This window comes from Astatotilapia calliptera, chromosome 23 (genome assembly GCF_900246225.1).
Source record: "Astatotilapia calliptera chromosome 23, fAstCal1.2, whole genome shotgun sequence".
Taxonomy (NCBI): domain Eukaryota; kingdom Metazoa; phylum Chordata; class Actinopteri; order Cichliformes; family Cichlidae; genus Astatotilapia; species Astatotilapia calliptera.
In genome coordinates, this window is record NC_039323.1 from 9319304 (window position 1) to 9346770 (window position 27467).

Consider the following 27467-nt stretch of genomic DNA (forward strand, 5'->3'; position numbering starts at 1 on the left):
GACCCAACAGACATTGGTTTATCTCCAACAATAAGAATACACACAGGCGAAAGGTAATGAACATGGCAGCTCCAGTAGCAGTCTTATGCTCAACAGCAAGACAGAGGAGACCGTGGCAGATTTCAGAAAGAAAAGAAATGCCCTGAGTCCAGTGACCATAAACGATTGTGGAGAGAATCCACTTTTTGTGAAGGCTAACCAAGGATTGCCTACCCAGGTTCATTGTTTCTGCACTGCAGTGCTTTGACAATAAAGGTTATCCTTGAATCTTGAGTTTTATTGCTATATTAATGTGAGAGTCAGTTTCAGCCAGTTCACAGGGAAGTTGATTGATGTAAATGGCATCACTGACCTAACCCAACATGAAAAAACAAAGAAAAATACTGACATTGTGCCATCAAGGCTTCGGTCTTAATAACCTACACCTCTCTTTACAGTTCATAGTTTTTCCTCTTAGTTTTGGTTTCTAATAGGTCCATGACTTTTTGTGAAATCCAGTTTCAGTGTGAGTAATGAGCATTAAGCACCTAATTTGGTTTTGGCAAGTATGTCTTTCATGTATCAACCAAAAGGGCATAGTCTCCCTATTTGTCTGCTTAAATCAGTACTTTTGTTGGCTCTTTTTCTCTTAGGTCCCTTCAGTTAAATATTTTATTGTAAATGGGCCCAGAGTTTGATGACAGGTTCAGGCTACTGGTTAAAAATATCCTGGATCTAATTAAAATTCTGAACATTCTTCTCATAGCTCAGTTATGCTCAAGGTCTTCGTGGACTTAAAGCCCTTAGCCTCAGTAAACTTAAATAATCCTGTTTTACACAAGACAGCTGGGTATGCAGCCCTAATATGTTTCCTCCACTAAGGGCTACATTTTATATGTAGCAACATATAGTTTGCTCTTAAAGACATCCTTCAATGTCTCTGTGCTTACATGCTGTGATAAATCACGCGCAGGTGAACAGGTTTTAGCAATTAATGAATCCTCTTTGTGACCGCGTAGTTTTGAGTGCTCTAGAATTGCTCAACCTCTTAAGAAACGATGATTCATAGAGCAGGATTATGGTTCATGTGGGGCAAAAGACTTCAGAACAGAGAGATGTCTGTCAGGAACCTCATATCTTGCATGCTTTGGCAAGGAGGCTAGAGCAGCTAGGGATCGGATCGCCAACCTTCTTATTGATGGATGATCTGCTGTACATCTTGAGCCTAAGCCACCCCAAAAAGAAACTTTGAGGAATTCATATCTTGGGTATGTTGAACTTGGTTCATAGTACAAAGCGCAGGTTCTGAAGATCCACTTTAACCAAAATCTACATCAAGTGGACAGTTGCTTTGAGTGCTGCTACACCAAGTTAATCAACAGAACAATGGTGACCAGCTCTAGTCTGAGTTGGAGTTCAGCCACAGGATGAAAGTCTGCCTGAAGAAGCAGCGGATTGCTCTGGTATTTGTTTGGAAACCGTTCCATATTCAGTTTTTTGTTTGTTTTTTTTAGTACGCCATATGGATTTAGAGCATATAATTTTAAACATACTCTAAATAGTTGGTACAGATTGTTCAAAAGAAGTGTGAATACTCTTCTATCACTTGTACTTCTGAAAGTGTCATGACAGAAATGGTGTCCAGTAATTTATTCCCGCCTGCTTGGAATTGATGGCAATAAAATATCGAGGTGAATAACTGTCACAGATGTGTGGGTCACAAGCAGATGTTTGTAAAGTGTCTTAAAAAGTGCTCAATATTATTGAAAAAAAGTTCACTTTGGGGTTACTTTCAGTGAGTTTTTTTTTTTTTTTTTCTCCTTCCTTGCTCGAGCTTTGTCAAAGTACAGTGACTATTCTTAGTAATGTGTGCAAACATGATACATAAGCTGTGTGTTCAGCACACTGCGCAGGAGATCTGTCAGTAGAAAAGACTCATCCCTTACCCTCATCGCCACCACATCCTTCCCTTCATGACCCACATGGGGACAGAGGGCTATTTTTGAGGAGTCCAGGATGGCTGCAGTCAAACTGATTGCAGCCTGAAAGGAGATGGTAAACAAAGAGCATGGTATGGTTCATGCTGATTGAGCTTTAATGGTGAAACATGCTGGAAGAAGCAATGTGAATCCCCTGCCTTCATGTCATATGAACAAAAGCCCTGACATTTTGTGTGGTTTTTAAGCTGTTCTCCGGAACCGTTAGATTTACATTATTCAAATCTTCTTTTCCTTCTATGTTTCGTGTTAATTTGTATGAAATGAAGAGACTTGCATGTAGCCCAAGGGTGTCATGGGCAAGTTGCTGATCTTGAAAACAGCTTTTCTTGTATGTGCACTGCCTAAACAGCAGTTTGAAGAAAACAGTTTTTACCTCAATTTTTATACTGAAAGTTATTTTTTTTAAAGGTATTTTTTTAAACTTGTTTCTGTCCTTCTGTGATGTAAAAGTTAGTGTTCCTGCGCATATAGGAACACAAGTCAAACATTAAATGCTCTTTCACCTGCCAGCTCCCGAGTATGCCACTGTATCAGTTGTGAGTGGGTATTTAAATAGGTATTTATGCCCCACTTCTCTCTTAGCACCTGTCAAGTATGAGGTTGTATATGTATTTTTTTCATGTGCAAGCTACAGCTATTAGCTGTTACTTTTACGTATAAAAATACCCTGAAAGCGTTAGCAAGACTAAAGAACTTCAAGTATTTGATTATGTAAACAAATTCAGACTATTCGTTGACAGCACCTCATATCTTTTTAGCTGAAGGTTGGCCTCTAGTGGATTCTTCTGGTCCTAGTTGCCCAGTTAACCCTATATGTCACACCCATAGTTGGTAAAGACTCGCTTAATCCAGGATGAGTTTATTTTGGGGGTTTTTTGGCTATAATTTTCACTGATTTTCATTTACATCCACCTGTCTGCTGTGTGGATGTGTCGGTAATTCATACTCTCCATACTCCACAACTGCTGCCACACAAGCTGTCTTGTGACCTAAGCATCTTCAGCGATGGCTTTGTTTCCTTTTTTGCTTTCCTCTGTTCCTAAACTAGCACCACCTATCGTTTATGAGACTGCAGCAAGTACATCATGGCTCAAGCGCTAGTACAAATGGTTACGGGGTATGAGGACACCACAGTTCACCCGAGCAGTATCCTGAATCCTTTTTGTTTTTCTTCACGCTGATGTGTTGCTGCAGTTTTAAATCTTACCATATTTGGCTGTTTAGGTTTCTCCATCATTAACCAACACAAAATACCACATTTAAATCATAGCACACCACTTTTATGAACTTCTTACTTTCCTCTTCTTCCTTTTTTTTTTTTTTTTTTTTTTTAATTTTTTTTTTTTTTTTAAGGATTTTTTTTATTTTTTTATTTTTTATGCTTTTTGGCCCCTTTCACATCTGAAATGAGTCCAGCACCCTTGGCCTTCAGTAAGAATTGGGGCCACAAAAGGGAGACGGTTTAGAGAAAGGAAAAACATCACGAGATTTATTCTATACCGTTATACCGTTTGCTTCCTGGTGTCTGACACCTCTATTTAAGACGTTTTATGTTAATTTTACCCAAACCAAAACTACTAAGTTAAAACTGCCTTCATGGGAAACTCGGTGCGATTTCTGTTTCTTAGTACAGGCTATAGTGTTTCTACAAGTGGGAATAGTTTCAACTTTCAGTGAAACTGAGGGTGTTTTGTAAGCACTTTTAAACATTGTAACTCTCAGCAAATGTATCAGTGATTCTCTACAGAAAGCATGACCATATCAGGATCAGATCAGGAATCTCTCCAGCCAGCATAAAAATCCACCCTGCCTGAACCTCCGCGTTGCAGAAAAATGAAAATAGGCTGCAGTGTGATTAGTGCTATCTGGGGCTCTGAGGATAAAGGCTGTATAAGAAGGAATGGTCTGTAAACCTACACATACTTGTGCAGTTGAGTCATGCAGCCCCCCTCTCTCAGGTTGAGTGCTTGGAGGACTGATAATCAGCTGCAGATTTCGACTTTTGTATGTTAATGTGCCAACCGCCAAGCAAAGTCTTGCAGCTTTTCTTTCCACGCTGACCATCATGCCATCATGCACGTCTCACATCTGAGTTTCTGACCTTCTGAACCCTCACGATTTCTCACGTCAGGGTTCCCATCTGTGTAAGCTGTGCTTCAGTCAGTGTATCTAAAAGAAGTTCACTGTGTTCGCTATACATCCCTTTGTGCTATTCCAGGTGTTTTTTCCCCCTCTCAAACAAACGCAGAACAGTTTGTTTTTTCATCATCATCACGCCACCGGCTTGTTCAGCAGCCTTTTGAAGTGTTTTATAGCCTTTGATTCGTCTCTTTAGAAGTCTGCTGGCCTGCTGTTCATTTTGATAACCAGTGGAGTGTGTGTTCTGTCACTGCTACTCTATAAAATCTACAGAGAGTGAATGTCAGCAAGAGACTCGGCTCTGACACATTTTTAAAAATGTTGAATTTTATTAAAAAAGCAGAATTTAGCTATGTTGCCATTTTGAAAATGAAAGTATTTCATGGTGATGAATCACAATGTGAAATTGCGGTTCGATAAACAATGTTTAAAATACCAATATGAAAAAAGAACTATAATTAAAGTCATCTTTAAGCTTGTTAATCATTTTAAATATGAGCTAAGGAAGGTGATGTCTTTATAAAAGCTGTAAAGTAAGGACTTGCACACCTATTTCTGTCCCTGCGTGTTATTAGTATGATACCAACATTCAATTTTTAGATGTTAGCATTATCCTCAATGTCAGTGTGTGTTTAAGGACACCTGCTCTTATTTACCTTGGATCAAATGTATCACTCTGCACAAAAACTCAGCAGTCATAGCATTTATAGACACAAAGCAATTATCTTATACCAACAGCCTACATTTTAGAATATTTGTTAGACTGAAATACAAAGCATTAAACATTAAAATGAAACTCTTCATAAGCTTGTCAACTCACTCCTTCTTGCTGTTGAGCCATGGCTCGCTGTTCATGGCAGGTAAAAATGGCCTTCAGGCCAACAGGAAATGGCCCGGTGCTCCAAACACATAGTTTAATACAGTTTTATAAACCAATCCGTTGATTTGACCCTAGCAGCTGGCAATATAGCCTCAGAATTCAGTCACAGTATTTCAAGGAAAATGAAGTGCGTTTTCCATCCTCCTTTTCCCATGACCTGCTATCATTGATAACGCACTGCCTAATTCAAAGAGTGACTCTACTACTACAACTTGCCAGCAGCAGCCACACCATTATAGTACCAATAGCAGTGAGACGGATGCAGTTACATTAGCCGTTACTCACTGTTCTGCACCGTTTGCTGTCATAAGGAGTGCAACTAACAAGCGCTCCAGCGACATTTGCTTGAGCCAGTTTGTTTACTTTTGCCCACATATCACCCGCTATGGTTATTTTCTCCTCACCTGCCTTGGTATCCCAGTTGTACTCAACGGTGTCTTTTTGCCTCAAGTGGTGAAACAAGTTTGTTGGTTTCTAATTACTTGTTTTTATCTTTGCCTAATATTAAAAACAGTTTGATCTGAAACAAAAATTAAAAAGAAATCAAGACATTAAGAAATATTTTTCACAACACTGTCGCTCCCTTCTAAGGAGCTGACATCCGAGACCGACTCGCTGCGCTCACACTCAGACACGTTTGGGTTGTTGCTGTGTACACTACGGAGCATAAACACACAGTATGTCATTGATATCTCAGTGTGACACTTTTATATCATGTAAAAATTTATACTGTTAACATACTGGTATTATACTGGTATGGCAGACAATGTGATACTGCATAGTTGGCTCGGTAGTTGAATATTAGCCACTGGCGGATGGCGGTAAATGCCACTGTATTTAGAGATTTATGTCTGGGCTCTAAGTGAGTCTGTATTTGTATTTCAATTATGTATTTGTTTATTTAGCCACTATTGGCAAATTAAAACTAACGTTTATGATAATCAAAAGTCATACAATCACACCATTTTTTTAATTGTTTATTTAATTAATAATCCTAAATAAAATGTGGCTTTATTTAAAATGTCATATTTACATGACATTTGGGTTTAAAGGTTTGTCTTTTTTTTAATATTTTGAACAGTTTATTAGATAAATAAGAATATAACAGTTTAATTTAAATGAATTCACTGAAATAAAACTCGTGTTTGCAGCCGTTACACAAGCACTACATTTTAAGGTCACACCAGAAGGTTTTTAAAACTACAGTAAATATCAGGGATTTGCTTATCAGCAGTTTCAAAGTGCTGAGAGGCAGTAAGTAACACCAGGCTTAGTTTGTATCAGGATACTTGATCTTTTTGACAACACAGCAGTGGGAGCCTCTAAGATATAAAAAGTCTCTTTTAAACTGTATACTCTGTACAGAGGGAGCTGTTAGCTATTCTATGATGTAACAATAATCACTATAAGGGTAAAATAAAATCTACCCCATCGGGCAAGCTTTTGTTATATCCATATTCATTTTATTGTTTTTCTTTCTTCTTCTTTTTGATGGAGGAGTTTATTAGTTTTTTTTTTTTTTCCTTGCATACATAAAACTTTCAAGAGGTCTTGTTCTTCTCTCCAAATAAAAGTTGTAATGGCAACACATTCAAACATTTTTATTTGATTTAGTTTTCATTTTTTTCGAGAATATATATTTTTTTAAGTCTAGCAGTAACAGAAAAAGTCTACAGACCTGTGTTAAGCAGGCTATTGAAAACTCTTTGTCTTGGCTGCATTCAGGATAATTAAATTTGGAACGTTATGTTCATAGATGTAGTCATCCCAAAAGAGCCAAGAAATTCACTGTTTTGCCTTTTTAATCTGGTAACTTACTTTTGGAAGTAAGTTGTTATAGTGAAATTTCCTTTTATAATATATTTCTTTCTTACTACTCAGAAGAGTAACTCTTCAGAGTAGCTTTTTTTTTTTTTTCTCCATTCCTTGGGGACATTGGTTATGTTGTCCAGATGATGTGTACCCTACCTGTACATTATACAATTTTGCTTTCCAGTCATTTTTATACCAAAAGGATTTAACTGACAAAGATCAGTCAGGTTGAACAGTTTTTATCTTGTGCATTGAGTATCTGCCTCAAGGCTTCTGGAGCAGTAAATGTCTCCACTCGGGGTCTGTTAGTCACAGTTCACTGCAAAACATTATAGCGCCTAAAATATGTTTAACTGGATAAATCCTTCCAGATGTCAAGGACATCTATACAAACAAACAAACTGGTAATAAAAAAACACACAATTATGTAACAGAACAAAAACAAAACAAATAAACCATAAAGGTAAAAAAAGAAGAAGAAATTTTAACTACAAAATAAATCTAGTAAATAAACAGAACCCTGACATAATTCTTAAAACTATAAGGAGTTTCGTTTGAGCTGACAAAGTCAAGCATATTTCAATGTGAAAAGATTATGAATATCGGATATTTAAAGGCTATTTTATTTATAATCAAAATCATTAAGGCTTTGTTACCAACTTTCTTTGATACCAAAGAGGCATTAAAGAAAAATCGAGTTTCTAAATTCATAATATTAGGCAGCAGGAAGGTTAGTCATAATTTGAACAAATGAAATGTTCCATCAGAATTGGAAAATTGTTGTAAAGTATATTCTTAAATAGCATACACAAATATATCTGCACGTGACTTTCCATTATTCCTGCCCACACCATTGGATCAATTACTATGAAAAATGTGTCTATAATTTTAAAATGATCACAACTGCATTTATAAACATACAACTAGGGTCCTATGACACCACTGAGTTGCTTGAAGGTGAAGTAACTCTGTTTTGTGTCTGCTTTCCAGGTTGAGGAGGGCAGTAAAGCAGAAGCTGTGGGTCTGCAGGTGGGAGACGAGCTTGTCAACATCAACGAGATTCCCCTGACTGGATATAGACAGGAGGCAATCTGCCTCGTAAAGGGATCCCACAAGACCCTCAGTCTGGTGGTGAAAAGGTAGGTAACCTGTCCCCAGTTACAGGATGTTTACATCCCCTTCGCCCGATGGGTCGCTGTGGTAACAACTCCAACCATGGAGATGGAGGATCCTGCTTCTCACAGCTGTTTGAGTGTATGCAGTCCAGCCTTTCAGGGATTTCACTATTTGAGTTCCCAGCAGCTGGATGTTCCTGTTTTACCAGGTTGTTTTAGCCCGTAGTCATTAGGAGTTAGTGGCGTGTGAAAGTTGTTCATGACGAAACGGTTCGAAGAAGGAAGTAAGGATATGAATGACATCATTTTTCTGTTGGATCCCACACAGGAAGGTGTGGCAAGCACGCACACACAAGAGGAAGCTGTTAGGCAAATCCCCTTATATGGCACTGAGATTTTTTTTTTTTTTTTTTTTTTTTTTTTAAATCTTCGCCAGTTGGTCTCACATGCTCCATGATGAGGCTTTTCTTGTTTGTGTTGTTTTCAGATAGCAGCACTTTAGCCACATGTCACTGTCTTTTCTCTTTAACCAGTGAATAGATCGTTAAGATATCAGGAAACCACAATCAGTTATTATAGTTACCAAGAAACAAACTAAGAAAACTAAATATAAAGACCAATTGAAAATTGTTTTGTACTTGAAGAAATAAAAAAGCATATGAAGAAAAAAAACAAAAACAAAAATATATATATATATATATATATATATATATATATATATAAAAAAAATCTTATAAAGTTTGTATCTGTTTTCAATATAAGATCCCTTGAAAAATCATATAAATGAAACTTGTATGTGTTTTGGATACTTACTAAAACAATGTATGAAAGTAACGAGAAAGTGGCCACTTTCATGAGTAAATCATATAAGCCTTATATGATTCACTATATGAAGTAGGCCGCATCTTATGCAAGTCTTTTATAAGTCTTTACTATTTCTTTTCCCTATGGGTATAGTTTAGGTTTGGTTGAATCTGAACCACCAGCCTCAGGAGGCTGGGCTTTACTGAACTGTTCTGAGCTACTTATTACCAATGAGAAGTGACTACCAGTGAGAGTAAAGGATGCTGTTGACTGGGATATGACAGCATGGTTAATGCATAAAAGGGTCTCTTAGGCAACTGGACCTGGGACTGTCCTCTCGTGACCAACTGTCAGCTGCAATATGATGTGGGATGAACAAATTGACTGTTCCCATTTGCAGCGTGGCAGATGCCTCAAAAACTAAAATTAGCACTGAAACAAATAAAAACAACATTGAAATAAATCCACTCTCAAAACTAACTGAAACGAACATAGAATTAAAACTGAATGGAAAATAAAAACCAATACGGCTATAATAACAGACTACAATCACTGTAATTACATCAGTGTGCTGGTTAAAAGCCACTTGTTGTGACTTATGGTTTACTTTTCATATCTGGTATAAGTGATGACTCATTTGTCAGTCCTGCTTACAGACGGGTTTGTTCTGTGTCAAACAGAACTCTCATTGTGTCCTCTTTGCAGCCTGCATTTCTTTCTGTGTTCTATCATATCATAACGTAACCCCTGAACAAATCCTACCGTACAAGGAGGTTCACTCACCATTTATCTCTCCACAAGGACGAGGCTGTGTGACTTGCTTATTGTGGTCTGTTCTCAATGGACGTGTTTATTGTTGAGTCTGGAAACTAGCAGGTTTTACTGTTTATAGCAAGCTGTGTTCATTTCATGACCAAGCAGAAATATGTAAGAACACGTAAACTTGTGCATGCGTTCACTTTACGCTTCAAAAAAAAAAAAAAGGCCTGTAAACCACACTTACTTAATCAGCTCATTACTGTAAGTGTGAGTTTCATAAACATTATTTTTGCCAGCTCTAATAAACAGGGTGTGTCAATGCAGGTCATTATCTACCTACACCCCAGTTTTCCTAATACCCTCTATAAACAGCCACCTCTGAAACTACCTTTCCTTTAGGGAAAAACATTTGAAGATATTCAGAATGCATTTAAACCTTTCCCCTTTTTTTAAGAAGAAAGACTTATGTGTAGACTCTCATGATGTGATCTGTTTTTAAGGTTAAAAAAAAGTAGTTGGGTTCAGCGATGGTATAATAATTTCACATAGGATAGTTCAGTGTCTGCATGTAGCCTCCGAAACCAAAATTTCATTTTCAACCTCAGTTTTTCTTTAGAGTGGAAGAATAACTAAAACATCCTGAGAGATGGATGACCTGCATGAACATAACCATGTGACTGATTTAAGATGCCGAAAGATCATTACCAATTAGAGCTACTTTTTATAGTGGAGCTGATAAAAATAGCTACTCTGATAACTTCTGTATGAATAAAAATGTAATTAATTTACATCAGATTTGATCAAACTACTCCAAAAAGCATGTGAGGATCAAAGTTATTGTTATTTATTTATTTATTCTTTTTTTTTTTATTCTTTTTTTTTTAGTATTTATTTATTTTTAGTACTCATGGCTCCGTAAAATGTCAGAGAGAGGACTCAGCCTAATAAGGTCATATCAGAACCCCCACCAATTAAAAAGAAGTTTGGTCTTGAAGGGAAGCTAAAATTGCTTTTTTAGATTGATGTTAAACTGAGGGGCTGCACCAAGTACAAAAACAGGGAGCTGGAAGTGAGGATACAGGCGCCACCTTTAATGTATGTTATCTGGGGCTTAACATAGAGAAAGTTGCACTGAAATGGCAGCAGGAATGTAGATCTTTCTGACTTGATCAGATAGCAGAAAAGTGAATGAGGGTTAGCTGCTGTGGAGCAATCAGAGGCTGTAAGAAGATAAAAATGCTGAAGGTAGACCTGAGAAACACCACCCGCACTCACCTTCTTCTTTTGCACTTTTTACATGAAGTATGATAAATTACTATACCTCAGTCATACACTACTCACAAGAATTAAAGGAACACTTAAAAAACTCATCAAAAAAATCATGCTGGATATCGATACTGATATGTGCGAAGTAGAAACGCCCCAGTCAGATGGTGGATTCAAATCCAAGACCTTCTTGGTGTGAGAAAGTTTTCGGACTTAAAATTTAAAAAACTTGTATTTCTCATTAGCTAACATGGAGTTTTGTTATGCAGTGCAACTCCCTGTAAATTTCCAATCATACCCTGGTATTGCAGGACTGTATGAGACTGTTTGACCTTTTGTTAGCTTAAGGTAAATTAACTGTACCTAACAGCATGAATTTGTCTTTTCTGTAATAAATATCTGGAGAGCGGTTAGACTTGTAAACTTCACATAATGTCTGACTGCCATATATATTATTCCTTGTGAAAAAGAGGAGGGAATTTTGGATTTATTATGCGACAGGGGAGCAGGATGTATGAGTAAAGGATCTGGGTATTGTCATTTCAGACGTTTCCTTACAAGGTCAGGTCTTATTGTTCATGTTGCACTTTACAGACTTCCAGTCCCACGGGACTCTTTCTGCTCGTCTGTGGTGAAGAATTTGCTTTGTTCCGGCTGTCTGAGATGGCATCTCCACTCAGTCATTTTCCAAGGCCACAATAACAAGTCTGTGTCTGATTTAGCTCACAACAGAGTGATAGTGGTACATTTACTGAGCCTCAAAGCTTCAATTTCAGCCCCATTTTGTCTATTTTTCATCCAGCTGCAGTCTGATTGTTGTGTAGAAAACTTGTGTTGAGGTTTTAAAATGTTAAAGTGACTCTTTCCTCATCACTAACACGGAGCCCTGATCTGTGTCTGTGTGTGTAACACCTTTGTTGTTATTTTAGGGATAATATTGGATAGTTGAACAGGGACCAGAAAGCTGTCAGGACCTGCTCCAGTTTACAGGTGTGGCCTCTGCACAGACAGCAGGAGGGAGGAGCTTGATGCAGTGAGCCATGTTTCTTTGTTTTGTTTTTTTAGGTTTTTTTGCATGCGGTGACTAATTTGAGATAGTGAGCATAATGTCAAAGGGGAGAGGCTCGTCGCAAGTCACACGAGAATCACAAAGGTGTGGTTACGTGTGGGAAAAGCATCTCGTATTTGCACACGCCTCGACAAAACAAACGTGCTTCAGCGTCAGCGTGCGGCGTGCAGAGATCTCTTGGGTTTTCCAGCAAAACACATTTTGGTCTACTTCAAAAACACAATAAGGGTGTGAGCTGAGCTAAAGCTAAATTGCACCTTCCATCCACAATTTGTTTTAAACTTGCCAGCACTAACTACAGCATGCAGTCAAACACTATAATTCTCCCACACACTGCATTTGCATGAGCGCCAACATGTTATTGTTGCTGTTTGTGGAGTCTGAAATACAAAATTAGTCGAGTTTAGTCAAAGTCCTGCATGAAAGTTTCGGATCTTAAGTATTAAGTTGTGCTTTTTTTATGGCCCACTGAGTTTAGTTTGTTTTTAATTTTATTTCCCTTGTAACTTATGGTTATTTTGGCTTTTATTTGGGTATTATTATTTTTTACTATCTTTTCATTCTTATATAATATGGGCGCTAACTCTCACTTGTTGCCAGCCTTACATGGCCACTTGAGGAACTCTACTTTTTCAGTCATTTTTCTGCATCCGGTTTAGTTAACAATACTGGTCGGAGTCTAAATTGAAATTGCTTGTCTTTGGTAACCTATTTTTCATTCAGATAGCAAATTGTTTAAATTGAAAACAAGACAGTGACATGATACCAGAACGATACGTAATATTGAAATTGTGGTGCTATAAAAAGGTGTGCAAAAGCATTGTCAGTGGTACAGTTTTACACTGAGTATAAAATAGTTGCATAAAGTATAAAATATAAGCTCAAATGAAGTGCTTATGTATGTTCTTGGTCTTTAGGACTATATAGTAGGGACTGTTAAGAAGTTGTTGTATTGTAATGTTGCTGTTGAAGGTTGTGTCTCTAGAGTAAAGCTCTTGATGAAGAAACTTTTTTTTTTTCCTCCATGCAGTTCACTTTATTTTGTTTGTTTCTGCAGTTTGGAGCTGTCAGGGTTTCAGTCCCTACGAGGCCCCCTACAGTCTGGACTGGCTTCCTTTCAGGCATTTGCTGTACATGCCACTAACTGTGGAGTGAATCATTAAACTGTACATGCGGCTTGTAGTGCGTTGTGGCATTTGGTTTCCTGCTCTTGGTATTATTACAACGCTACCACAGTCACAAACCAGCCTCGTTATTTTGTACTGAAAGAGACGTCTCCAATACTCAGAATGCGTGTCTGTGTCTGATTCAGATACATGAAGGCTGCGCAGTGTTTCAGTGAACAATCCAGTTATACCTGGAAAAGCTTACTGGCATCAGTGCAAGCATTCAGCGGGGGGTGCAGAGCTTACATTTGCTGGGCTTTGTTTTTCTAAATAAGCCCATGCACTATGTTGGGTATGCAGTGTGCTGAATTGTTGTTGTAAGCAGATTTCTTAAAATTGTTTGTCTCAAGTGAGGAAATGATAGTTTAGATCAGTGATTCATGAAGTGTGATCCGTAGCCTTTTGATGGACCATGAAGGTACTGCAGCAGAGTTCATGCAGGCCCTTAAAAAGTTTTTGAGTAAATTGAAGAAATTAGTGTCTTAAAATCTAATGTATCTTTGAAAAGTGAAGTTACTTGCTTAGCATGCCTGGGAGTATGGCTGTTGGGATGGCATTAAAATTCATAGTACAGGAGATATCAAGATGAAAAACAAATTCAACTAAAGATTAATCATTTTTATGAGCACTCCAATTCTCCAACTATAACTCTGACTTGTTCCTAAAATGCAAATCTTTCATTAAAGCTTTCTGTATTCAAGTGAATAAAATGTCAAAACTACCATGTGGATTTGACAGAGAGAGGTGAAGTGACATAGTATTAATCAAAGACAATGAAGACAACATGTTATCTTTCCAAAAGGGTAATAAATGTTTCCCAGCAAGTAAATTATAGTCAGGGCTGGATTAGGGGACCCTAAACCCTCCCTTAATTACGTTGGAATAGGTCTTGGCTTCTGGGTTTCCCATGATGCACTGAGTGTTTCTTTCACCAAGTGCTTGCTCAGAGTCGGTCAGTCACATTCAGGTGACTGTGATTTGGCATTGTATAAATAAAACTGAATTGAACTGAGTGATCTGAGTGATGTTCTTCTATCTTCTACCTTAAAGAACATCTCTCTGAACATGTTGAGTGTTCAGAGAACACTCAACATGTGGGGTTCCTGTTCCAGAGGGGCATGATTCAACACAAACCATGTCCTTACACAATTACACATTAGCTATTAGTGCCTAAACATGACACTGTAGTTTTTAAGATATACTGAAGCAGCAAGTGGATGTGGAATAAGTAAACAAACGAAGCAAGTTGAAACCACTTACTAGGGATTAAAGTGATATCATGCATCCCGAGCTGCTGGTTACTTGAGATGTCACTGATTGTTACAGTGATAACTTCAGGTCTTAAGGTCAGTAACCCTGAGGGGTAAGGTATCTATCTATCTATCTGTAATCTGATCGAACCCGACAACCTTTGTGAAACCAGCCTTGTAATGTAATGTATGGATGTTGTTTTGAGACATAATACTGGGAGGGTCAGCCGTGATGTTTAGATTGTCAGCCTCCGAAAATGAAAAAGGTTTCCAGGTGTTTCTGGTCTCTGGTCAGTGCAGCAGCCGGTGACTTGACAGCTGGTATGCCACTCAGCCCAGGAATGTGCTGGTCATTACGTGCTGCTCACGGTTCACCTCTCTCACCCGAAACATGACTGGTTTGATTGTAGGATTTGCTGAAGAAGGTCTTTGTGAGTGCCTTTTTAGAGACCAAATACAGCCCAACAGTTTACCTGAAAAGTGCAGGTTTGGCAACCTCACCTTTTGTTGTTGTTGTTTTTAATGCTCCATCTTTTCAGGTCACTAACATGTGCTTTCTTGTTACATTTAGGTTTTTAATCGTAGATATTGCAACAAATGTTAATGATATCAGCTGCGTTTGTTAAACCTGTGAAGAACATAATCCCACAGCTGAGCCTCACAATGCAGACCTTGTTCAGATGGATTGTACGCTTGATTGCTTCCCTCACAATAGAAGACTGTGAATTTTATTGCCTTCCTATCAGCTTTAGGGTGCAACCTTTCTTCACTAATCTTCTTGCCTGTCACCAGACCTCTTGCTGGTGGTGCCAGAGCACATTTTTAGTCAGGGGAAAAAAACACACAGGAATTTGTGCTTGCTCTCCATCGCACAAAGTTAAATATTCTTGTAAGAAATTGATTGATTTTTTTTTAATTTTTTTTGAAGGTGGCATGACAGGTCATTGAAAGTGAAATTGAAATGAAGGAAAATAAGAGTTTAAATGTCTTATAGTTTCCATTAATTTGGGGGGAAACAGCCAACACAGTTATTGGATAGGATTTTTGTTAATTTCCCAACTATTTATTTAAGATGTGTGACATTAGCTCACACACTGCAGGCAATAACCTAATAGAACAAATGACACATCTGCCACTTCTCTACTTCTCAGCATCAGTAGATTCTAGTGCAGAGGTGGGCAACCTTTTTTTTCCTCATAGGGCCAGACTGACTTGGATACAAGAAGCAAAATGCCAAAGATTGACAAGGCAAAAAAACCCGAGACACACAGTGGTGAAGAGTGTCTACAAATGTCTTCATTTTCTGTGACCCATGTTACTTTACTGTAATTTTGATACCATCACAGAAAAGATCTGTATCAACAAATAAAGAAAACCTCTATTTATGAGCACATGGTACTACAAATACAGCGAAATTAGTGAATTACTTTCCACCAAGATTTTTCATGGGATTTATTTTGTCTGAGACAATCAGATGGTTTAAACATTGAGCCCTATCTTACTTTGAAACTTAAGTTGCTGTTTTTCTGCTTTCCTGTGATAGTGATGGTCCCCATAGTCCACCACCCCCATAGTCAGACAGACTTGAAGTCCACCATGATGGCAGTTTTTGTTCTGTTCTGGAGAGCCTCTGTGAGCTGGAGGGTCACTCTAACCAGAGCCTGCTGCAGGTGGAGATGCCTCCCCAGAAACGTTCTGGCTCTTATTGCTTTATGTTTTGGGTGGCTGACATAGTTTCATTTGCCTTTTAGGTTGTTAGTGTTAGATAAAGATGGTTTGCAAGCCATTTTCAGCCCTTGGGCCATATTTTGCTCTTGTGTGATGTCGTTAATTAGGAACATGCACTGGTAACCTGGATGTTTTCTGATAATTAATGTCAGAAAGGTTTAATTTTAAAGGGCAATATCAACCTGTCAGTGACTTTTCAAAAGAAATTACAACGTAAGGTTTCCTTTTTTTTTGCTTTCTCTGCATTTTGATACCAGGCTCATCTTCAGAAATAATTTTCTAATTTACTTTTACACCAGTTATAAGGCTACACTTAAGAAGAGTAAGAAGCACAATTTAATGCAAAGTCTGTTGTTGTTGCTGATGTTTCTTCCTTAGCCATGCTCTATAATGGAGGCTTTCGGGAAACTGGGTGCCCTCACACCCTAGAGATCAACCTGTTGCCATAGTAATGGTATAAATGCATGTCTGCCTCACAACAGGGGAGATGGGAAGGGAAGAGAAAAGTCCGGCATTTCATCCCATCATTAGCATATTAGCCCTTTGGAGCCAATGAGACGGGGCAAGGTACGGGCTGGCTGTGACAATAGCCCTCCTCCTCCATTTCTGCCCACTCCTGCACCCCCTCTCAGGGGAAAAACCCAAGTAATCCTGAAGGAAATCTCCTCTCTGCTCAGCCTAAATCTATCAGGAGGACTTAGTTTTAGTAATGGCTATTCTGTGTTGAATATTGCACGTGAGCTATCCCTGGCCTGTGAGTTTGGTGGTATGGATGATACCCAGCGGCCTGTGTGCCTCTTTATTTCGGCGCGTCTTTGAAGTGGCATTGGAATGTGGTGCCTGACCAGCACATGGACGCAGCTGGTCCTTCAAACTGATTTCCAGCCTGATATTATAGGAGTATCTTTTAAAAAGCCGATTTCCTTCTTTGTGTCATTTCTGAATTCCTTCGTGCAGATCTTTGGTGAGTGCTAATGAACTTTTATTTAATGATTTATTCGCTTCTTAAATTCAAACCTTTGATTTCAATGTTTGGAGGCTTTTTTTGTCCTGTCACACATCTGGGGCCTCTGTGCTTGTTTTTCTGACCCTAATACTCTGTTATTGTTGTGATTGCTTCTGTCTTATCACTCAGTAAGAGGTCACCCATTATTTTAGGTTAAGCCATGATCAGCAAGACTTAACATTTCAAAACCAGATGCATATTAATCTTTGACTGAAAGGATTTTAGCTCCCAAAAAAAATTTGTGAATAAAGTATTATTAATTAACTGACCATTAGTCGTTAAGCTTTTTGGGGTTTTTTTGCTGGTACTTGTCATTTGAAACTGAATCTAAACTGGTCAGTCAGTAAAAATCTACCCCCCCCCCCCCCCCCTCATGCCATCTGATTCACTTTCCAAGCATATCTGTGCTGGTCCAGCTGTAGCCCTGACGATAGGCCTAATAAAACCAGCCTCATTTGCATACCAATAGCAGGCGCCATGTGTGGTTAGCGGCTAGTGCCCCAGAAACATGGACTGATGGGAGATGAGGAAGACCGAGCCCCCGTGTTGGCTTTTCTTTGTCCTCTAAATAGGCCTTAACTCTAATCCACAATTAATTTTGTGGAATCGTCCCACTTTATTGAGCTTCACCTTAAATCTCAATCTATAAAAAGAGTGCAGGGTGCAAAAATAAAAGCTTAGGTTATGAAAATTGTTTTCATGTCTCCGTCTGAAGGAAGTTGCTGTTTGAATCGCTTGCCATCAGACTGCTGAGAGCAAAGTGACTTAAGGGGCAGAAACTATTGACCCCGAGGTTTCTATTACAGAGTTCAGAACATTATTTTCCAGAGAGCCATACTGGAAGTAGACAAAGTGCAACACATTGAATAAGTGAATTAAAACACGATGGGCATAGTTCTGAAGTGTTAAACTCCATCAGTTGATAGATGGATAATGGATTTTCTAACCCAGGAGGCCTGAGTCCCTGATTCAGCAAACGCGTCCTTTAAAAATGACAGAAAAAGTTTGTTGTCCCCAGAGTTCAGGCAGTACCATCAAAATGTAAAAAAATCATTTTGTTTGGTTTCTCGTGTAATATTTGAGAATATTTTTACCAACTCAAACTTTATTAGTAGCCTACAACTGCATTGCTGAGGAGCACTGAATGATGTTATTCTCACCTATAAAAATATGTTTCAACCAAAAACACATTTTTGTTTAGCGAATTGGCAAAAATTGCAGAATAATGAGAGAAAACAAAAAGCACAGCTGCACAGTTGTTTAGTTTTATTAGAGCCCAGCCAATTCATTGCTGGGTCAGTATTTACAGGTCTATCAATATCAGCGATTATAAAGACTGATAAATGATGTGATCTGTGTCCAGGAAGCATGTTTAACAAACTCTGAGTTAATTAACTCAATTAAGTAACAGTCAGCCGTATCTTCACCATGAGTTAAGCACATGTGAGAGTAGGTAGGGAAAGCTGTCATAAATAGAGCCCTGCTAGAACAGAGCCTTCCAGCAGACCGTATCAGTGCTGACCATAATATAATATGAGGGTTTTTGTTCAACTTGAAATTTCATTAGATGAAACATTTAATTTCTAAATCTAATTATTCAGCTGTAACCTGAGAGGGACAAAATGTAGGTGACAGAAACTGAAGATAAAATCTGGAGAAACTCATCAGACACAGTTTACTGACGGCCCTGTGGTATTAGTTGCTGAGATGGCAACAGCAGCTCGGGGTTGGATTTGCCCTCCCGTCAGGTTTTTTTATTAGGTAAAAGTTATTTTTGCTACAGGTTATTACCATTTTGTTGTTCCAGTAATTATCCAGTGAGGATAAAAAAGCTTCATGAGATTGAAATAAGAACTATTTCCAATCTGATCCAACATCAGCCTTCACTGATTGATGATGGCTCTCTTACAGCCATACCAGAGATGTTTTAGGAGTGAAGAGTTCAGTAATAGTTTCACATTTAACTGAAAAAATGCAGATTGGCTTTCCAAGTCTTTAATGAATTTAAAGTTTTGTCAGTTAAAGAAGACATGCTGTAAGAAATGTCTAAGCTTGTATATATTTTAAATATTCCATTGTAGTTGTGGGAGGATGAGCTATTTTAAATAAGAATTAAGCCATTATAAATGGGGCCAAATCTGCAGCTTTACTTTAGACTCTGTTACCACGGTAACTGACTCAGAATTAAAGGTAAATCTTTCTGTAACAAAAACCTGAGTTTCCCTCATCTTAGGGTCAACGAGTTGTTAGCTAGACCTGCCTCCCAAAACAGGGTACAGGTTAGATAAAAGTCAGCGAACAACTACAAACAACGACTGTTAAGTTTCTTGTGTCTGAACACATGAAACATAAACGAGTGATAATCAGCCTGTAATATTTTTCGATGCCAAATATCTGCATCGGTCTTAAAAATCTTGAGCATTAGTAACACCGTCTATATCATATAAAGTCACAGTTATCGTGATTCCTCTATTTCAGCTGTTTTGTTATAGGTTGAGTTTAGTGTTTTGGCTCATTTGACACAAATTTCCAGATTGGCGAGAAATGTTGAATTATAAAACCAAACACTCGGTTATTTTAACGACCGCAGGTGTAACTACAAGGTTCTCCTCATTTCCTCGTTCCTGTCAAACTGTGTCAGTTTAACCTCGGTGGGGACAGAGAGGCGGTCTGGGAGGCAGACGACAGCTTGGATTGAGGGGTGAAGAGGCTGATCTGACTGTGTAAGAGATCGTCTGTCCTCTTAAGCGCCCCCACCCCATGCTGGGCTGCTGTTCCCTCACAGACCATATGGCAAAGTCTGAACTCACCTCAGCTACGCTCACATAATGAGCCTAATGACTGATCAGTGAAACTGCATTTGCTCTGTAATGTACTTTTCTGTCCATCGTGACCAGGTATGACCTCATGCACATGCCCAGACTTTGAGCATGCTCATGCTGTGACAGTGTCATCAGTTTTTGACAAGTAGAGGGCGCTCTAGCACTACATATCAGCAGGCGTCTCCAGAGCTGTAATACACGTTCCTCGGCTGTCCTGCCTATGAGAATACTCAGTGATAAATAATGCCTCCCATTAATTATAATTATATTTTTATATTATTATGATTTTTGGCTTCCACTGACGATTAAAACAATATAATCAAAAAGATAACCGTCTTTTTATAAGTTTCATATATCCACATTAATGGCATTCATTTCTGCCTGTAGGCTTTTGCAGCACAACATAAAAATGCAGTGACTAGAAGGGGAAAAATTACCACAAAAATCAAAGCCTATAATGATAAAAGCATAAATATATTTGACCCTACACAAATTTCCCATATCCATGCCACACCAATGTGTCCATTACAGTTTGTACACATGTAAATAAAAGTTGTAGGTGAAGTAGGGCTGGGGGTCATTTGAAGGTTCAGGATCACTTGTCCTGCTCAGTTTGTGAGACACTGCCCTCTAAGTGTGAGGTTGTCCTGTGTATGCCAGTCGAGCTCTTAGTATGTGTGTATGTGTTCCTCCCCTTGCTGCCCAGGAATATGAAAATGGTGGATATTGTAGCTCAGAAAATGCCCTCAGAGAATGACGTGCTTGTGGCGAGAAGCTTTCTTACGAAGATTTTGCGAAGTTCCATGAGGTACGAACCTGCAGCTTCATTGTAATCCGTAGTGAACATTTTCTTTTCTTCCTCTCCTGTCCTTCATTCCTTTTTGTCTGCCCTGTGCCCATAATCACATAAATCATATATGTAGTGATTTTATTACTGCTCTCATAGAAAGTCTATCTGCACCCATCGGCATGCCTTTCTGTGTTGTGGTTCATTAGATGAATGATGTTCATCCCATTCATACAGCATGCAGTTCATTATCTGCTAGTAACTGATAATACAATTAATGAAACTTTGTTGTTTTTCATGTTTGTTTGATTTGTGACATGGATCTCAGAAAGCAGCACCTAAAAGGGTAGGTTCCTTATAAATATAAATGTCTGGTTAATCAGGGAAGTAATAGTTTGACAGACAAGCAGCAGCTCACTCAAGGTGTAGATTCAAACAGAAAAATCACACAGAGCCGATACGTGTAGGAAGAAAACTGAAAATGATGAATACACTCAATGAGAAGGACGACGACATGCATAACAAATGAGAAAGCTGTGATTTTAAGAACAGGCTTAAAGGTTGTTACTGATTCTCTGAGCCTCACCTCTTCAGGCAGGTCGTTCCACGCTGAGGGGTCCTGATGGTCAAAGTTCCATCACCTCTGGATTTAACTGAGCCCAACTCGAGGAACGAAGGCTGCAAAGTGGCTTTTATAGGATATATAACTGCTATATAGTTGTTGTTGTTTTTAAAAAAAAAAAGCAAGCAGGGAGCTGATTGTTTTGGGCAAAACCAGCAAATAGCCAGGGTGCTGCTCTTGGAGGAGAGTGAGTGGCTTTTCATTCATGCCTTGTCAGTCATAGTGGAGGGAGGGTGTTCACTCTATATAAAATCAGTCAGATCTAAAGAAAGTTCCCAAAGAAACACAGTTTGTTTGGGGTTTTTTTTTTTTGTAAATTAACTTTAGTATATTTAATTAAACTAAACTTTGCCTTCATATAATTAAGATTTCCTGAGTTATAGGTACTCAAAGTACATAGCTTAGGTTGAAATGATACTTTTAAGTTTCCTTTTTTTCCTAATAATTTGTTGAAGAAAACTTCAAAAACCAGGTTTTAGCTTTAGATTGTGACACTTGGAGTGGGTGTAAAATTGATTTTAAGAAAAGCTTGCATGGGTTTTTTTTTTTTTTGGGGGGGTTTTTTTTTTAATGTGGATATCTCCTTTACTGAAGGTGGTTTGGGGCCTGTACAGACCCAAACCTTCAAGGACAGAGATGGGCGTACTTCAGGCCTTTTTGCAGAGCTTTAATGACTGAAATTAGTTGGTTCACGATAGTGTAGACACCTATGAATGATTTTTCTTTCCCCAAAAGTGATTTATTTCTGCAACAGCTGCGATTTTTGCTTCACATATTCACATAACCGATTGTCCCTCTTTGATTAGTCACTAAAGTTTTACATAGTGCTCACTCCCGACCATTTTATTATTTAAATTTCAACTCAGGGTGAAGACCATTAAAGGTGTAATGAGTGGTTTCACCTCTGAACAATCAGGCCTGGCTCTCGTGTTTCAGCAGAATGAAAAAAACATATCGCAGCAGAAGTCTGACTCCAGTGTGATTTAAAAAAAAAATCCAACCTTACACAAAATGTGCAATGTTTTTGCTTATTGGGTCACATTAGTGGCTTTAGCAGCATCTTCCAGTTGTAGTGGCTCATTATGTGGAAGCACATACTGTTTTCCATAAGGATTTGGTCTCTAATCCTAGTCTGTGTTTTTTGCCCTCTCTGCAGGAGGAATGAACCTATAAGTAGGCCTCACTCCTGGCACTCCACCAAGTTCAATGAAAGCCAACCAGGGACTGCCAAAACACAGTCTCCACCCGCGGCAGTCTGGCACACTCACTATGATGCAAGGTACCTCAGACTCTGAATGTTGCACATAAGCACTTTTGATCAGCAGTATGTGATTATGTGCTTCGTGTCCTGCAAGCTCTAAATCAAGGGCGTCAAACCCGTTTTTGTTCATGGGCCCAATTGGATCTCAACTGGGCCTGACCAGCAAAACCACTCCAGAAGAAATTTTCCCCACTAAATTTATCTTTCAGTGTTTAAAAGAAACCAAAAAATTAAACTTCAACGAAGAAATTTCACAAACAATCCTTTATAAAGCAAGTGATGAAGCCCCTGAAATGTGCAACCTCATTTACAGAGTGGAGCGATGAGGCAAAAAACCTAAACTGTAAAATATTTCTTTTTTTACTTGGGACTTTGCTTAGTTTTAAATATATTTTAAATGCAAAACAAATACATTAAAAGTAGTAGCTTTGGTGGAAGACACTGGTACAACCCAACATACAAAGAGTTAAGACCAGGCTAAGAGTCTGTCTCATGAGGGCAGCTATGAGTACCTGCCAGCCTGCCTCTGCTGAAGGATGTTTTAAGGTGCCGACAAGGACGAAGAGAGGACCAGACCCGATGACTCACTCACCACAGGAGCCCTCCATGGTGTCAAGGTTTGAGTGACAGAGCCGAAGCTATTACCACCTAAAGATGGTCAAAGATACTGAGAGAATAGGAGACACAGCTGCAGGTAGCAGATAGTCAATCCTTTCACTGGCCCACATACCTTGAAAACCTTGAAAGGTTTGTCTTCTAGATAGATCTTGGTGACAGAAGGCTCTTTTTTAGTGATGTTTGGCTTAAGCCGAACTAAACATCCAGTGAGTGACCTTTCATAGACGTGCTGAACAGAAAGGGCTGCTTTTGATTTGTAACATAAGAAAAAAAAACATGAGCTTCATAGTGAAAATGAACACACGAAGTACCAAATGCTTTCTATCTCAGTTGTTTTTTTTTATTATTGGAAATAAAAAAGAAATTAAAATTGGATTAATTTATTTTTGTATTTAGTTTTTGTATTTCAAGCAATAGTCATGATGTAGACCAGTCTCACATTATACCCCTACACCGAAAGGCCAAATACACAATAAGGCAGGGGTGTCAAGCATGTGGTGCAGGAGCCAGAACCAGGCCGCCAAAGTGTCTTTCTTTCATGAGATTCAATTGGCCTGAATGTAGCAAATGGCTCAAATAATGTATATTTAACAGGTTTTAAGATAAAGTGTTTAATCTGTGTTTACTTGTGTTGTGTCTGTGTTGTTTGGTGTCCAAAAAGCTTATAATTAACTACATCTAAATGTGATAAAACGAACAGGTTACATAGTGGTACAGATTTAGATCCCTTTATTATTAACGGCAAACTTTTACAGCTGAAAAACCAGTTGTTCAAAAATCTGTCATTTCTCTTAACCTCTAGCTCGTCATCGGCCAATCTCTCCACCAGCTGGGAGCAAACAAACCTGCGCAGAGTGTCCGACCAGTTCAGCTCTCACGGCAGCATGGACAGCCTAGAGCATGTGTCACACCCATACGCCGCTGGTCAGCTCTCACACGCCAAATCAAACAACAGCATGGAGCAACTCGGAGGAGGGAAAAGGGACTCGGCCTACAGCTCTTTCTCCACCAGCTCCAGCACGCCGGACTACACCCTCTCAAAAAGCAATGCTGCTTCAACAGAGAACATGGTCTACAAAGTCGGGCAGTGGGAGGGGGGAGGAAAGCACAACAGCAGTGGCAGAAATGGCCACAGCCTGGCTGCAGAGGGAGTCAGACAGGATGACAGGCTCACGTATTTTCAGATGCCAGGCGTCAGCTCAGGCTGCGATGGTCCACAGACCGAGGAACCGGCTGGTTCCCACCATTCAACTTCAAGTAGAACCAGCTTTGGGCCTGTTTGGAACGTCCCCGAGAAAAAGAAAACTGCTTCTTCTTCTCCTCCGCCTCCACCACCACCCACACGCAGTGATAGTTTTGCTGCTACTAAAGTCCATGAAAGAGGGCTGATGATTGCTCACCCCGAAGGAATCGATTCCCACCTGCAATCCAGAGCTTCATGTGAAAATCGCTGTCACAACATTTCCCTGAAGAACGACCATGACAGTTTTTACTTTCAGTCTGAAAAATCCCATCAGGACCAGTTCACTTCAAACAAACGGTATTCCCACTCCAGTGACGTTCGGCAGCCCACCCATGTTAACCAACCTTACCATCAAAGACACCACAGCGAGAAAACCACTTTTCATCCTCAGCCTTGGGCTACTTCTGCACCAAAGCCAAAGAACGTAGGTGGGTACTATTACAGCATGCAGGAGGTATCTGCTAACGGTTCAACACAACACACTGGCCAGAGCCAGAGAAAGAACTTAAGTTCCTCTACAGGCCCTGACCAAAACACAGAGAGCAGCGGGCACAGCCGTTACTACTGTGTGACTACATGCCAGCCCACACAGCCGAACCCTGTGTCTTTGTCAGGAATACCAGAGGACAGGGGCTGTGCGACATATCTGCCACAGACTGGAAATGAGCGAACCTCTCACAGTCCGCTGACGGTTGCTAAAGTGAAGTATCATCTGCCCCAACAGCAGCAGCACTCACACACTAAAGACACCAATGGGTACAGCAAGCACCAAGTCACTAGTGTACATGAAAACCCGGCACTTAAAACGGGCTCAGAAGATTGGGGAGGCCAGAGAGGGCACAATACACAGACAGAAGAATCTCGGCACAGCAGTCAGTCTGAACAGCGCCGGCTTCTACCACTGCAGCACAGAGAACTGCCCCAAGAAGTCAAGCACGACAGCCAAAAGAGCAACAACATCTCCCCCCAGGCCAACCCCATGCTCCACTCACTGTCTTTGGATGTCGCAGGGCAAGATGATAGAGGAAGAGGCGGTGCAGTTTCTGACGAGTCCACTGAAGCTAAGCAGTTAAAGCGCGAAGACCGCTTTGCCACCACACTGAGAAACGAAATCCAGATGAGAAGAGCGAAGCTGCAGAAAAGTAAAAGTGCGGCTGTCCTCCCCTGGGTTGAGGGTCAGGCTAAAGAAGATCAGGACATCCGGAAGTCCACCGAAAGTACAACTCCAACCTCCTCCTCCAGCTCCTACAAGGACCACCTGAAGGAAGTGCAAGAGAGGGTGCTCAAGGCTACATCTTTCAGGAGGAGAGACCTGGAGCTAGTTTTACCAGAGCACTCTAATGCTGAGGCTTTACCTAACTACCCATCCTCGGCACATGCGCGCAAAGATGTCACGCCTCTGCCAGCTGTCACACAGTCAGCAACGAGCCATTCAGGAGGTCATGTGACTCGCACTGGTGGTCGAAAGCATTTTCCTGCAGAAAAGAAAGTTAAGTCTTTCTCTGAACCAGACAAAATTCACAAAGTGGGGACGAAAGAGGGTGTCGCTCCAAGTGATAATACAAGCTCCTCATTAGACCAGCAGAAACTCTTTGAAGACGGTAAGAAACCAGGTCTACCTCACCACATGCCCCTTGAGAGCCATATCAAGCGCCAAAGTCGAGAAGCCGCCTCTGTTGGTGCAACAGAAAATGCAATGAAAGGAATCAAAGGTAGAGATTACGCTGAGGAGGCCTTCAGAGTTTCTACACAAAAGCAGTCCATCCAAGACCAGCAAAGACTGGGCACGTTTGCCGAGTATGAGGCCAGCTGGAATACACAGAAGAAACCTTCAGAGAAAAGGGTCTCTGGACGGTACAAGTCAGCTGATAACATACTCGATCCAGGAACCGAGGAGAGAGCCAGAACCACCTGTTCCCATGAGAGGTTCAGATCGTCTCCATCTACAGAAGTCTACGAACAGGTGAGGCATGAAATCTCACGAGGTCCATGATCTCAGAGTAACTTTTGTTAAGATAGAATTATCAATGCACAAAAAATTTTTCGTCATTTTGAAGTCCCTGGTGTGTCAAACCCTCTTGGTGGCCTTTACATCTCATTAAGAGCAAAAGTGCTGACTGAAGGTACAGCGACAAAAGAGAAGCCAAGTCAAATATTAATCCATGTTTATTCTTAGTGGCACACCCTCAACTTAAGCAAGAGAAAGGGGCAACCCTTTCACTGGTGAGAAACCAGGAAGCAGCATCATGAGTTGGTTTGAATAATTATCGAAAGAAAAAGTTAAGCCTCTGGGATACCTGGGAGCCTGTCTGCCGTGGATGTTTGTGCGTAAATGCATTTGTTCGACTTTATTTACAGAAGATTCCAGTTCCTGCAAAGAAGTCAGAGGCAGAGTATTCAGAGCCGGAGAGTAAACCTGCTGAACCACTCAGCTCTGACACATGGTGAGTAAATCCAAAGACGTTATGAAAGAGCGATATCATGGCACTGGATGAATCCTGAATTAAAAGCTGTGTGAGAATTAGGCAACAGCAAAAGTGGTGATAAAGTAGCAACTTCCTGTCGGTGAAAAGGCTTGTTAGAGGTCTTGTTTTGGGTCAAAGGCTGCAATGCATGAATAGTTTTTAATCAGATTTGGCTGTTGATTCTACAACACTGATATTATATGTTTTGTGTTTTTATTTAGATTTTAATGATTTAATTGTTTTCAATTCATTGTTGGTTTCCAGAGTGGGTTTGCTAGTTTCTGTTTGGTCTTTATCGTTTTAATGATGTTTAGTTTTGGTTTACTTTTTTATTATAATCTGGGGAGTTTATTTTTCTGGGGCTGATTTAAGTTGAGAGCAGGTAGTGCAAACACTCGACTCTCAGTCATATAGACCTCCCAGTATCAGATTTGACAGATTAGCCCAAACCCATAATATCTTAAGCTAAAGCAGTTATTGTTTAATATTTTTGGTATTTTAGAAGTTTTTTAGTAAGTTAGTTTTTTGGGTTATACTGGGGTACACAACTAATACAGTTAATACAGTTAAAACACAGTGATTATCATTTGTGATATAGGCATGCAGGAGTTGTGAAATATTCCCATACTCACACCAAGACTAAATTACACTTTGTGTTATTTTAATGTGTTAGCGC

General features: G+C 39.6%; 1 protein-coding gene across 6 annotated transcripts in view; it reads left to right on the plus strand.

Annotated features, from left to right (window-relative positions):
• The window catches only part of shroom2a (shroom family member 2a), a 43856-nt gene that overhangs the window by 7011 nt on the left and 9378 nt on the right, over window positions 1–27467 (plus strand). For 4 of the 6 annotated variants that reach the window (XM_026157819.1, XM_026157818.1, XM_026157820.1 and 1 more), the window contains 6 exons: window positions 7801–7949; window positions 20502–20603; window positions 20911–20928; window positions 22361–22483; window positions 23886–26289; window positions 26685–26770. In XM_026157819.1, coding sequence (XP_026013604.1) covers window positions 7801–7949; window positions 20502–20603; window positions 20911–20928; window positions 22361–22483; window positions 23886–26289; window positions 26685–26770 — 2882 coding nt within the window. The remainder of the gene's footprint in view (window positions 1–7800; window positions 7950–20501; window positions 20604–20910; window positions 20929–22360; window positions 22484–23885; window positions 26290–26684; window positions 26771–27467) is intronic. The other 2 variants (XM_026157822.1, XM_026157823.1) reach the window with 2 other exon arrangements.